The sequence below is a fragment of the Ahaetulla prasina genome, chromosome 7, assembly GCF_028640845.1.
Source record: "Ahaetulla prasina isolate Xishuangbanna chromosome 7, ASM2864084v1, whole genome shotgun sequence".
NCBI lineage: Eukaryota > Metazoa > Chordata > Lepidosauria > Squamata > Colubridae > Ahaetulla > Ahaetulla prasina.
In genome coordinates this window covers 62275198-62288567 of record NC_080545.1, presented here as the reverse complement: position 1 = coordinate 62288567, position 13370 = coordinate 62275198, and the positions used below count along the sequence as shown (strand labels likewise).

Genomic DNA, 13370 nt, shown 5'->3' with positions numbered 1-13370 from the left:
AAGTGAGAAATGGTGACAAATGCTGGATTAGATGGATCTTTGAAATGATTCAGTAAGGCTTTTCTTAAATTTATTATATCTTTACAGCAGTAATACTGATGTTAGGCAATTACAAACTGGAATCTAAACAAATAATTTAAATAGCTTCAAATATTTTAAAATACATCAAATAATTATGAATAAAATATTAAAATATTATAAATTCCTTTTCATTTTTATTAAATATATGCAATTGTAGATGAGAGCTGCAGCCATTGGATGCATTACAGTGATGCTACAAAAACCAGAAGTGAATGGGCAGAAGAACTGCTGCAAGAGTTCAAAGGAAATGTTGAATTGCTTAAGCAGGCTGTGAAGGATCACAAATTAGATTCTCCAGTTAAATCCCCATTCCAGGAGTCTCCACAGCATATACAGATAGGTATTTAGGATTTTTCATTTACTTTTACAGTCTGTTTGTGGACACAGGTCCTATTAATTTGATTTGATTTGATTAGAAACACCAGTACATTTGCTTTGAATAAATTTGGCTATCTTTCCTTATATTTTGGTAATTTTTATTCATACTGTATTGTAGTCTCCCATGTAAGTATAAAATTAATTTGGGAGATTGATGCTTTTAATATAAATAATATTTATTAGTGAAGATAAATAATGTATTAGGTTTCCAATCCTACATGAATTGTGCAATTAATGAGTCACTTTATACTGTTTCCTTTCCTTTCATTTCCTTTTCTTATTGAAATTTTAGTTTATTTTAATTATTTTTACATTACCCGGCAACATGAATAGAGGGGATTTTATAAGATAGCCTACACAGTATGTGTTTTCATGCTTTTTGTTTCTTGTAGGTAAGGATCAAATGTCAAAAGGAATTTCTAAGACTTTTGTGTCATCACAGCAGCCAAAGGAGAAATTGATGTCTAGCCCAGTAGTAGTTAGACTTGCTGATGTCAATTTTTATCAGGTACATTTAAATAATGACTGCTACAACAAATTAATATCTTCTTTTATGAGGTTATTAATATAAGTGTTGACTTTCAATCAAAGTGTCACAAATTTTGCCAAACTAATGGTTGGCATAAATGGATATTTTCTTATGTGAAACTATTTCTGTAAGTTTTTTGTCTTATAATTGGCAGGAAAAATATTTGATCAGATTAAGTGGACATTCTGTCATCTGCCATCACTTTTGCATTTCCAGTTTATAATCTATCAGAATGAAAATCATGAACTTTATTGATTAATTTTTTTTAGTTTTTTTCCCCATTGCAATTTAATTGGAGAGTTGGCTCATTTCTTAAGTTTGATTTAGACTTGCCCACTGGTTGCATTGATGCATACCTATGCTTGGAGAGGGTTGATGGATAAGTATAGTTTGCAGATGGTTGCAGATAGACCTATGTACACACCATCCAAATCTTAACTTTATATTGTATGGAGATGCATGTCTGCATCCTGATTGGCTGATCCAACATCCTGTTGGGAGGCAGGCAGAAAGCAAGGCACACTCAAATAACAAAATAGAGGGTTTAAGTGGAAATGCAACAGCTAGGCAACCATCTCCAAATGACAGATGCATCTATTCCCTGATGTGCAGCGTAGCAGAAGTCTGCTCTAGGCGTCATACAATGCTCAGCATGCCCCTTTGAAGATTTCTGAGGTCAAGAGAGGTTTTTTTAAAAAAATATTACTACGATTGACTGCCTCTTGAGCTTAAGTTACAATTATTTATATTCTAAGCCATCTGTAGAACTTTTATGAATAGTATATACCACTCCATATCTGATTATAATAAGCAAGCAGTTCTTTACCATAGGTTTTTTTTTTGTATGATGAAAACTATCACAATTTATGCACAAAAGAAGTATATTTTGGATTATATTGTTTGAAGAGATAACAGGTTAATTTTTCTGTATAAAGCTTATTAAAACACCCATCTTGGGATATAATTACTTGCTTCCAGAGGATATATCTGCTATAGGATTTAACTTTCTGAGATGAAATTTCTGTGTCTGATCTCAGAGGTAAGAAGAATCTTAAAAACATTGTTGTCCTGGATAAACAGGACTTCACTTAGTCAATTCTTCTTAAGCTGACTCAATGATTATATAATGTTTGCAAATTATAATATTACAAATTTGGATGTTAATATAAATATTTTCTATCTTTCTAGCTAATGCTTTAAAATGGTTTCTAGAACCTTTGTATCTATTTCAGGGAATTTAATTTATTTTTCTTATTTTATTTGATTAAATATATAAAATGTATGACAAAACAGTAAGCCTAAAGACATGTTAACTTATAGTATATATGGTATGTACACAAATTATTAACATTAATTTTAAGGTATTATATTTTGTATCATAATAACAATTTTTTAAACTCTGATTTTAACATCATTGGAACCAAACTAGGCAAAGGGCTTAGTTATACAACTGTTTAAAATTAAGAAATAATTATTGAAATGTTACAGCATATTAAGAATGACATTTCCTGGTATGCTGTCTACATATCCAGTTCCATGCATCAAGTGTCATAAATGGCCACAAAAATGATGTATTTTTTGGGGGGGGTTATTAAAATGAAATATTTTTCCTAATAACTGTGAAAAGTGATAGGTGAGGAGTTGTTCATACTTGTACCTCACAAAACCTAAATGCTGAATTTCTTATTTTCAGGTCTCTACAGCAGACCAGTGTCGCCGTTCTCCTAAAACTCTTATTTCTTGCAATAAAAAATCTCTGTATCTCCCACAAGAAATGCCAGCCATTCATATTGAATTCACTGAATACTACTATCCAGATGGCAAAGACTTTCCTAGTAAAATGTTTTCTTATCTTTTCTCCTTTGTTAAAATATTGTAGCTGTTTTGAAAGTAGAGTAGATCCTTAATGGATTCATATTTAGCAGTTTGAAGATACAGTGAACCATATTCTTATTTGGAAATCTTCAAATAATGGCAATCCCTTTGAATCCACAGTAGTCTGAATAAGATAATAAGCAATATAACACAACACAGATTATGTTTTTTTAAATAATTATATATAAATTATATAATTGGTATATAAAAGATTCAGTTATTACTGAAATGTATTTGTTAATTACTTTCAAATTAACAGACATTTGAGAATAATGGATACTCCCACCTTCCACTCAAGCCATTAAAATGAAGCTTCTCCTATATTCAGGGCAGATACATCTGAGAAAAAAAATAGGGTTAGGTAGATATTGATAAATCAGATGTAGTTTTTTTCTAGCTTTGCAAAACATAAAAAAACCATTAAAATATCTAGTGTTAGATAAACTGACTTTCTACTGCTTTGCTATACCTAATCCCAACATTTCAGAATTAGAATTCCTACTTATATGGAATGTACCAATATTTTTTTCAATGAAATTATAATAGACATGTTCTATCCATTGCAACCTAAGAAGGGAAGAGAAGTTGGAGGATTATATCATAGGGCAGGTTTGGCAAACATTTCAGAAGCAAAGCTTAAGACTATTTACTTAGCCCACATATAACACATTTATCTTGTTTAAAACAAGATTCTCCAACCCCCAGTCCGTGGGTTGGTAGCATTCTGCAGCATGTTGGGAACCGGGCTGCATAAGCCATGCGTGAGCACACAAAGCTCCATTTGCGCATGTGGGGGATTGGGTTGTGTGTTTGTTATCATCCCCCTCTGCCATCGTAGCTGGCTGCTACTGCTGCGAGTCCTCGGAGCCAGAAAGATTGGGGACCACTGGTTTAAAATATTTGATATATAGTTAAAAATTCAGTCTAAAAATGATGCTTAATTTTCTCACTTTAATATTGTCAGGGCACTTCTTTAAAACTGTTATATTATTGCCCAATGAAAAGTTATCCATGTATGGTAATATGAAGGATGCTTTCACTGTAGAGAAATCGTTATGAGATTGTGAAGGGAAAATAACCCTACCTTTATAATATTATTTGTCCAAAGATGTAGCCCTCTTTACCACACTAATCAAATACTTAAATGCTGACACAGAAAACTGAACTGCTTAGTCTTGATTTTTTCTATTGCACATTTACATTGATTTTTCAGATAGTTGCAGATGCTCTGTCCAGCTGTTAATGGACCACACTATTGCTTTTGCCATGTTCTCGGTACATTATAGCAAGTAACTATGTAGTAACTATGTAATAGTCATGACAAGTTGAATTTTTTTCTTGGAACTCCTTTATAGAATATTATATCAGATTGCATATCTTGAATATATATACAGATGCTTATCAAGTGGACATCTGTATAAATGATCTCTCATAGTAACTGGCATTTAAAGCAGAAGAAATTATCTAGGTGGTGGTTAGATAATTACTAGACTTTTCCCCTTCATGGTTGCTGCCTTAGTGTTTGCTTATTATTCATACTATAAAGAACAGTAAGTATTTAGGTGATAGTTCATTGTTGTAAAGGAAGATTAGACTGCTCAGGAGAGCCTCAAGCTTTGCAGAAAAAAGGTTTAAGAACTGTCTTCCTGAATATAATAAAGTTAGAATGTACTCAACATCACAAGATTTTTAACGTCGTTAAAGTGGATGGTAGAATAATTACAAAGGATTTGAAACTAGAATTGGAATGGAATATCCTAAAAGGAATAATAGCTATATAAAAAGCTATGTATTGAAATTTTTTGTTCTAAATTTCACTGATGTTTGATTTTTTTTTTCCAAATCTCATTTCTACTATGACAGTTATCAAAATATTATTGGAGGGTAAGATCTAGTGCCACACTAAGGAAACCACTGCCAAACTAATAACAGCACTGTTTTCCTATATTCTTCAAGCACCTAGCTTATTATAGTCATAGTAACTCTACTTTTAAAACATTTTAATACAATAATTTTGTTTTCATTTCCTTTAGTTCCAAATGCAAACTTGTATATTCAACTAAATGCACTACAGTTCACTTTGGATGAGAGAAGTATTCTTTGGCTAAATCAATTTGTATTGGATATGAAACAGAGTCTCAGTCAGTTTATGGCCATGTACAAGTTAAATGACAATTCAAAATCAGAAGAACATGTTGATGTTCGAGTTGACGGATTAATGATAAAGGTACAGTTTGCAAAAGCATAACACAACATTGCTAAGTGTTTCTTTCCTATATAGAATGAAGCATGACAACAGTCCTTGTTTTGAAACTCTTTGAAACTGGAGTCATTTTTAAATAACAGATCATGGACAATGTGCCAGTGATTGCCTTGGTTTCTAACTTTTATTGAACATTTGGACCTTCCATGTTTTTAAATTTTCAAATTTCTAACATAGCTGAAAGAACCTGCATGTTTTTGAATATATTTTTCAATATAACACTGATACCATATCATATTTCCAGTGCCTGTGATTATAATATTATAAATAACATTGACTATTAGCTTTTTATAAAAGGTTCTAAGAGTTGTGGGAGAATACGCAACATTTAAATAAATGTATTCTATGTTCATAAATTAATGGTAATTTATAAATTAGTCTCCACGCTATAGGGTTGGAAGTTTTAAACTTCCCTCACTCATACACAACAACGGGCAGCTTCTAAGTCTTAAAGCAACAATATAAATGCCTGGGGCAAACAAATCAAATAGCTGGACTGTTTGAAACTAAAAGGAATGACAGTATAAAAGGCACATCAGAAAAAAAATTCTGATTCAATGATGTACCTGTAGCTGTGACGATCAATTTATATGTAAATAGCATATTGGGGATAGTAGTTGTTTGATAGTTAAGGGCATATGGATTCCTTGGGCATAGAAAACTTTAAAAGGAATACATTCCTCTGCAGAATTACAGCAAGCTGAGATTTATTATTGCTTTGATTTAAAACTTGACCAAAAATGATAAAACAGGGCTGGTTAGTAGTCAAAATATAATAAAAACAGTAAGGTGAAAAAGAAAAAACATTTAAATAAATCAAAATATTTGTGCAAACAAAAAGTATTTAACTAGTACTAAAAAAATGCAGTGATAGTAGCATTCATGTTTACATGAGAAGTTCCATAATGGGAGACTACAAGAGAGAGGACTCGCTGCTATGCAATGTATCCAAGCTATTTTAAAAAAAATACTTTCTGACCATATTAAACATGGACTGGATATTATAGCCAGAGATGATCCTTCAACTATTTGAGACTGCTAGGGGTTTTAAAGATAGGCAGATCCAACTTCTTTAGACTTAGGCCAGAACCACAGTTTCTGTTTGCCCCATAATCAGTTTGTCATTCATCTTATCCTGAGTGCAAGAACAATCCTCCACCTAGTCCAAGCCTACTGCAAATACACTCCCAACTTACCTTTTGAAAAGTACTTCGGAAGTATTTCTTTTACATTTGAAGCCATGTTAAGCCATTTTGAATATTTAATCAACTGTGCTTTATTCCTGTTTAGTTGACATCTGCAACTCCAATTGCCTGTAGTGCTTGACTTGCCCATATTCTCTGGTGGCTGATGACTTTTTTACAATGAGTTGCTGTGGTCTTAAGCTAGTCAGCTTCCCTTTTTTTCCCCTTCCAATTGATCCAATGGCTCATAAACATCATGGAGTTTAATATATTCATTCCATTCCATTCTGTGGGCAACCTTATATTTCCTAGCCATCCTCTTCTTTCTTTCTTACATTGTGCCCACTGTTCTGCAATGATCCTCCCACCCTCCCTTAATTTTCGAACAATGTTACAAAGTATCAATGAATGGTACTTCCTTGCTTCCTTGCATTTCAGCTATCAGTTCTTTATTGACACAAAATTTCTACCCACCAAAGTGGAACAAAAGAACAATTTGTTCCCTCTGTTTTAACAATTGAAGCTATGGTACAGTAGCTTCAAAGGAGAAACATGGGAAAAATGTGTGAAGCCATTCATGTATGTAACATTTGAGAAACAAATGAATGGGAACTAGTAAGAAAGTGGCAATATTTAAAAGGAGAAGGCAGGAACTTGTAACACCACCAATACAGGACCCAGGTAGTAAGGGTTGCATTCCCTATTTATAGCCAAGCAACAAGGATTGCTTTCCCTTCTTGGATGGAAAGAGCAGGATAGTGGAATGATCAATCAGATACTTGGTAGCACCATACCTCTCCTCTTTAGACTGGAATTTTTAAATCCTATTTTCAGGAACAGATGGGAGACAAGCAGTATAGATTTCTAGGTAGAATTGCTCCTAAAGGAAATGAGTTCCTTCCAATACAGTTCCTTCAGAATGGATATGTTATTCCATTTGACTACATTATTCACAGTACTAGCTGTTTTAGTCTAAACTAGCTGTAACTCACACATTATCATTAAGACTTTTTTATTATACTGCTTGTTAAAACTAATCTGGTCAGAAAGTTATTAGAGTATAAACTACCATAGCAAGCTTTTCTCACTGTGGCCCCTGCTCTATGGAACATTCTCCCTTTGCAGATTAGAATGGCGCTGGGCCTGTTAGGACCTAAAAACCTGGCTGTGTTCCAGTGCCTAGGATGCTGAATGTGTTAAGGCCCCATTTCCTGGTGGTCTTCTTAAGTGGCCAAGTATCTTAGCTGCTATGTTTATTTAATTTGGATGTTTCTACTGGTTTTATTGCTTTAAAATGTTTTTAGTATTTTAATACATGTTTGAACTTCAAGCTTCAAAGAGTCATTGATTGACATAAGCAGCTATAGAAATTCAATGAATAAATTAAAAAAAATAATAAATTAGGTTGCCTATTTTATTAAGTCACAAGGCATTTCTGCCTTTATTAGCCATATATCCTAATTCTTCCTCAGGAAATTATTCTTTAATGTTGTGCAACAATACTCAATTAGCAGATTCATCTTTTCCTTTGTGTCATCAACTTGATACTCAGTTATCTTATACTTTAGACTTAAGACTAAATTCAGTACCAGCCATTGCAGACTGCTATTTTCCTCATTCTCTTGTTCAGCCATTTTTGGGGAGCTACATATATACTTTTATGTGTATTTTTGATTAGATACTCATTGGACAGTTTTACTTTTTTTTTTTGTTCCTAACATTTGAAGAATATTTATTCAATGAATTTTGTTTGATCCTCATATACAGTTTTCTAACTAAGTTTACTTTTTTATCATTGTAGCTCATCATTCCTTCTGAAAGGAAGCAAAAACATAAAGATGATCCATATGCAGTTTCCATTCAAAGTTCTGAAATGATTGCTACAAATGCTAGACATTCAGCAAACTGTAGACACTCTGATTTGGAAGCAGCATTCCAAAACTTCAAAGACTCTACATTCTTCAGTAGAACTTTCACAGAGTTTCCCAAATCTTCTGATTGTTTTAATCTTTTGCATCCCATTTTTCAAAGACATGCCCATGAACAAGATACAAAACTGCATGATATCTATAAAGGCATTATTACTCCTCAACTGAATAAATGTGCACTTAAAACTTCAGCTGCGTCAGATGTTTGGGCAGTGCATTTTTCTCAATTTTGGATGGACTATGAAGGAATGAAGAGTGGGAAAGGACGGCCAATAAGCTTTGTGGATTCATTCCCACTTACACTTTGGATTTGTCAACCTATGAGATGTGAACAGTCACACAAAGAGCCTTTTTGCAGTCAGGACTCTCTCAACATTCTGAGAAGTGAGTCTTGTGACCTTGCTAATCGCCTGCAGCATAAAAAACGTCTGAAAGAGTATTATAGTACTGAGATGGAAGCCTTCCCCAGTGGTACTGATAATTTGTGCTCTACTAAAAGTACTTCGGGATCTCAGTCCACATATGTTGCAGACATTCATGTTTTACTTCATATTCAAAAACACGTAAGCATGCAGATAAATCATTATCAATATCTTTTCTTACTTTACCTACAAGAATCCCTTGCGTTACTACTGGACAACTTGAGGAAGGATGTAGAGACTGTGACAGGGAATCCAGCAAAAGAGGCAAATGTCTGTATTGGGATCTTATTGAAAAGTGCTGACATAGCTTTGTTGCTTCATCCACTAGTGCAAGGAAGCATGTGCAACCCTCCTATTTTAGAACAAGGAGGTCCAGTGACATCAGATCCCTTACCCATGGAAAACAGAGAATCTTATGAATCAGAAAGCAAGCTAGTTTCTACTTCTACTACACAGATAAACAATATAGATATTAATGTTGTAACCAATTGTGAGTCTCTGAATACTAATCTTAATCTTCCGATAGATCCAGTTTTAAAATCAAATAGTGACATGGATTTGCCAAGCGAAACTTCATTTTTGAATGATGCAGCAGAAAAACATTGGAGGAAAATGAATGAAAGTAATAGTGGGCTTTTCAGTCGTAGTGATTCAGAAGAAATTTGTGAGTCACTAAGTGACAATTCCTTTCCTAGAGAATTGGCTGATACGTCAAATTGCAGAGAAGATCCTATCAAAATTCTGATGGGCAAGGAAGAAGAGAAAAGTGGTTTCTCAAATAACAAAAGTAAAGCAGAATGCTCAACTGTTAGAGTCATAGAAACTGAAACTGATTCTGTGGGACAGTCTGAGAAGTTTGAAAATGGCAAAGAAAAATTGGACACAGCAAAAATGCTTGCATTTCAGTCTTCATTAAGGTACAGAAAACATTCTACAAATTAACATGATTTAAGGTCAATAGAGTAAAATTAGAGGGATTAAAGCTGTTCTGAGTCTTTAGATTATTTGTTGATACTACGAAGCTGGAAATTGGCTGTCAAAAAATGTTTTTTTTTAGTATATTTCATTGCATCTGTTCTGTACTGTAGTCATAATTTACCAGATTAATCATTTAAATCCTGTTTTCCATACATTTCTTTTGGCAGCAGCTAGCATATCTATAGGAATGCTCTATGCAGTTCTGAATACAATATATTGGAATAATAGTCAATATACAGTTGGAGCTGGAGAAAAGTGCCTTTTGGTTGAAATGAATCAGAAGGCATCATTATTTTTTCATACTCCTACCTATTATATTCTTATGTTACAAATTCATTTATAAAATGGTGGTGGTTGTGAATATTAGATGGATTTCCTACAATATTTACTTTAGGAAATTTATAAAAAATGCAGTTGCCTGCTGGATAAAGGATTTTCTCTTTATCCGAGATCACTTGTCAGCTTAAAACAAAATCACAAATCTATCATCCCTTAATATGTACATAGGCTGTTGGTGCTAGCTAGTTATAGGATTGTAATATAATTAGTGAATGCCAGTGTGAACATATTACTAGGTATAATTACTACTTATTAATAATTAATATATTTTCATCAACATTTCTTTTAATTACATATTTTAAAGGATTTTATTTTATTTTGTAATTTTTTCTATCTTAAGTAATGATTTTCTAATATCTTTATATCAAAAAGTGGAAAGCCTAAGGAATCGTGCCAGTCCAATCTCCCTGCATTCTCTGTTTCTTATAAGAACATGAAGAAAAGTCCATCACAAGCGTCTTTGGATACCATTTCTACTGACAGTACCTTCTTTGAGGAGCACTACTTGGAAAGCGATGGAAGTGACAGCCAAAGCTTTTTGGAAAAAGGTGTTCAAACTTTCTGAGACACTTTTCAATATAAACAATATTATCTCTTTTCTTCATAAGTACAAGAACTAACTTTAGTTCATGTTTTAAAAAATATTTTATAGATTTCAGATGTATTGTTTTGGCCTGCAGTACAATAAACAAATTACCATAATTAGATATATGATAATATGATATATTGATGGCTCTTTCATTTGTTTGATTGGTTTTATATATCACCAGAGAGTCTGAGCTTCAGATAACTGTCAATATTGCAAGCCTATAATTTGCAAAGTTATGGGTACTTGTTTATTTACTATTACATTTTCAAAACTTAAAAACTTTAGAGACGTTTTAGATAAAATGCAAGAAAGAATTCAAACAATCAGGTTTCTTTGTAGCTTTATAGCAGGAATCTACATCCTATTTTGGTTAAACATTGTGCTGAATCTTCCTGTCTAGTTGCAGTTTCTCTACCTATCAACTAACTAGATGAGAATGTGATATCCTTTTTAGCTCTCCATCCCATCTTAAACGGCAAAATTTAATCAAATTCAATTATTTAAAATCAGTTTATTTTATATAGTTTGATGTGCAACTAGATTAAGCTACCTTGAATGTTTGCATGTGAATATTCAATCTTTATTCACAAAACATCTCTTTTTTCATAATGTGAATATGCTAGCTATCTTATCCAATAAACCAGTGGAAAATATGCCTGATGAAGGCACAGAGAATGAGAATTATGGTGAATCATCTCCAGATGTCCTCAGTGCCAATTCAGAGTGTACTCAGGATGCTAGTGAAGAAATGGTAATGCTCCAAAAATAAAGAACACTTTTATATATCTAAACAACACTTTGGAAAACTAAAATATTTTTTTTAATTGTAGAAGTGGGGGGGGAATTTAATGCATAGCCTTGTAAAAAAAATGGTGCTTGCCAAACAAAAATACAACACAATTTGCTACTTTACTATTGTCATAAAAGTTAAATAAACTTCTAATTTGTACCTCAGACTCTATTAGATGCTTAGAGTTTCAAAATGCTTCAGTAACAAAAAATAGAATAAAACATTGCCTTATTCAGCTATAATTTTCAGGATATCTCACCTGAAACTCTAAATCCCTAGAGAAGAGGAGGTGTAGGGGATAGCAGATTTAATTAGTTCACAAACAGTCCCCCGTCTTTTCTCCAGACAAGATGGATATCTTTGATTGGTATAAGGGCAATTTGGAAAAATTGGCTTATATAGGGCAGTCCTATTCTTCAAGAGTTACACTGGTGCTTTAAAGTTTGTGAAGTCTTTTGATTTTCAGTGTTCCTGCATAAATATGCCTAAAATATCACCTGTTGTCTACACATGTTCTAAAATTAGATAAAGAGAATCCAATTAAAACAAAGGAATAAAAAACATTACATTTATTCATTTACTTATTGAGCAAAATTATCCAAAGCTACATATTTGTGTGTGGCACAAGTATGTAAGGCTTTGCTTTTAATAACTGATGTGCCCTGCTTGAGCAACAATAATTGCAATTAAACTTTTGATCAGTACTACATATAGGCTTGGAGGAATTTTAGTTGATTCCTATGTATAGAACAGCTTCAGTTTAAGGAGGTTGGTGGGCTTCCTCTTGTGGATTACCTACTTCAGGTCCTTCCATAATAACATTTCTATAGGATTAAATTCAGTCAGGGCTCTGACTTGATCGTTTCAAAACATTAACTTTTTTCTATTTTAACTACCGATAATCTTTGGTGGTAAGATTTGTATATTTTGGGTTATTGTAAGATAGTCAGCAGAACTTTCTAGGAGCCATATTTAAATTCTGGATTTCTATTACAGATAATCATTGGTTTATGACCACAATTGAATCCAAAATTTCTGTTGCTAAGCAAGGCAGTTTTTAAGCAGGTTTTGCCCCATTTTATGATCTCTCTTGCCACAGTTGTTAGGTGAATGACTGCAGTTGTTAAGTTAGTATTGCAGTGGTAAAGTGAATCTGGCTTTCCCATTGACTTCAGATTGCAAAAGGTGATCACATGACCCAGGGCACTGTCACTGTCATAAATATGAGCCAGTTACCAAGGGTCTGAATTTGATATGACCATGGTGTTGCTGCAACGGTTGTGAGAAAAATGGCCCTAAGTCACTTTTTTCAGCGCTGTTGTAACTTGAATGGTCACAAAACGAAAGGTTGTAAGTCAAGGACTACCTATACTAAATGGTTGCCTTGCCTAGCCTCTGTAAGCCTTTTTTTTTGCATCTGAAAACTTCCAGTTGCATTGATTCTGTTTGAGGAATTATATTGCCTGTAACAAAGACAATATAGGAGATCATTAGACATCTATACATAGATACATATTTGTAATTTGATGAATATAGAATTAGCATATTTGATTTAGCAAAGCATGTTTTCAGTATCTGTAACTAGAAATATTAAATCAAATGCTTTTATTTAGCAAAGCATGTTTTCAGTATCTTGTAACTAGAAATATTAAAAATCCAAACAAATGTGAAATACAGACTATAGTATTTGCTGTTAACATCTATAATACTTCTAACTTAGTTCAGATATAAACAACTTTATTTAGAATATACAGAACATTTTGAGATCAAAACGTTTTGCCTAAAAACCCAAAAAATTGTCTCAAGCTATTTCATCCATCCTGTAAAGTGTTTTGTTTCAAACTTGAAACATTTATGGAATGGTGGGAACAACACATTAAACTTGAAACAATTGTTTTTAACTCAAAATGAAGTATTTCAAGTTAGAAACATTTTGAATGTAAAACTTTTGTACATCCCTGATTCACAGAGTGAGCAGCAAAACTTCCTAAAACTACAAAATTATGCAAAGTAT

General features: G+C 33.0%; 1 protein-coding gene across 4 annotated transcripts in view; it reads left to right on the top strand.

Moving 5' to 3' along the window:
- Positions 1–13370, top strand: part of BLTP3B (bridge-like lipid transfer protein family member 3B) — a 59868-nt gene that overhangs the window by 31231 nt on the left and 15267 nt on the right. For all 4 annotated transcript variants that reach the window (XM_058190587.1, XM_058190585.1, XM_058190584.1 and 1 more), the window contains 7 exons: positions 239–421; positions 852–967; positions 2682–2823; positions 4897–5090; positions 8112–9577; positions 10350–10525; positions 11190–11317. In XM_058190587.1, the coding sequence (XP_058046570.1) occupies positions 239–421; positions 852–967; positions 2682–2823; positions 4897–5090; positions 8112–9577; positions 10350–10525; positions 11190–11317 (2405 nt within the window). The remainder of the gene's footprint in view (positions 1–238; positions 422–851; positions 968–2681; positions 2824–4896; positions 5091–8111; positions 9578–10349; positions 10526–11189; positions 11318–13370) is intronic.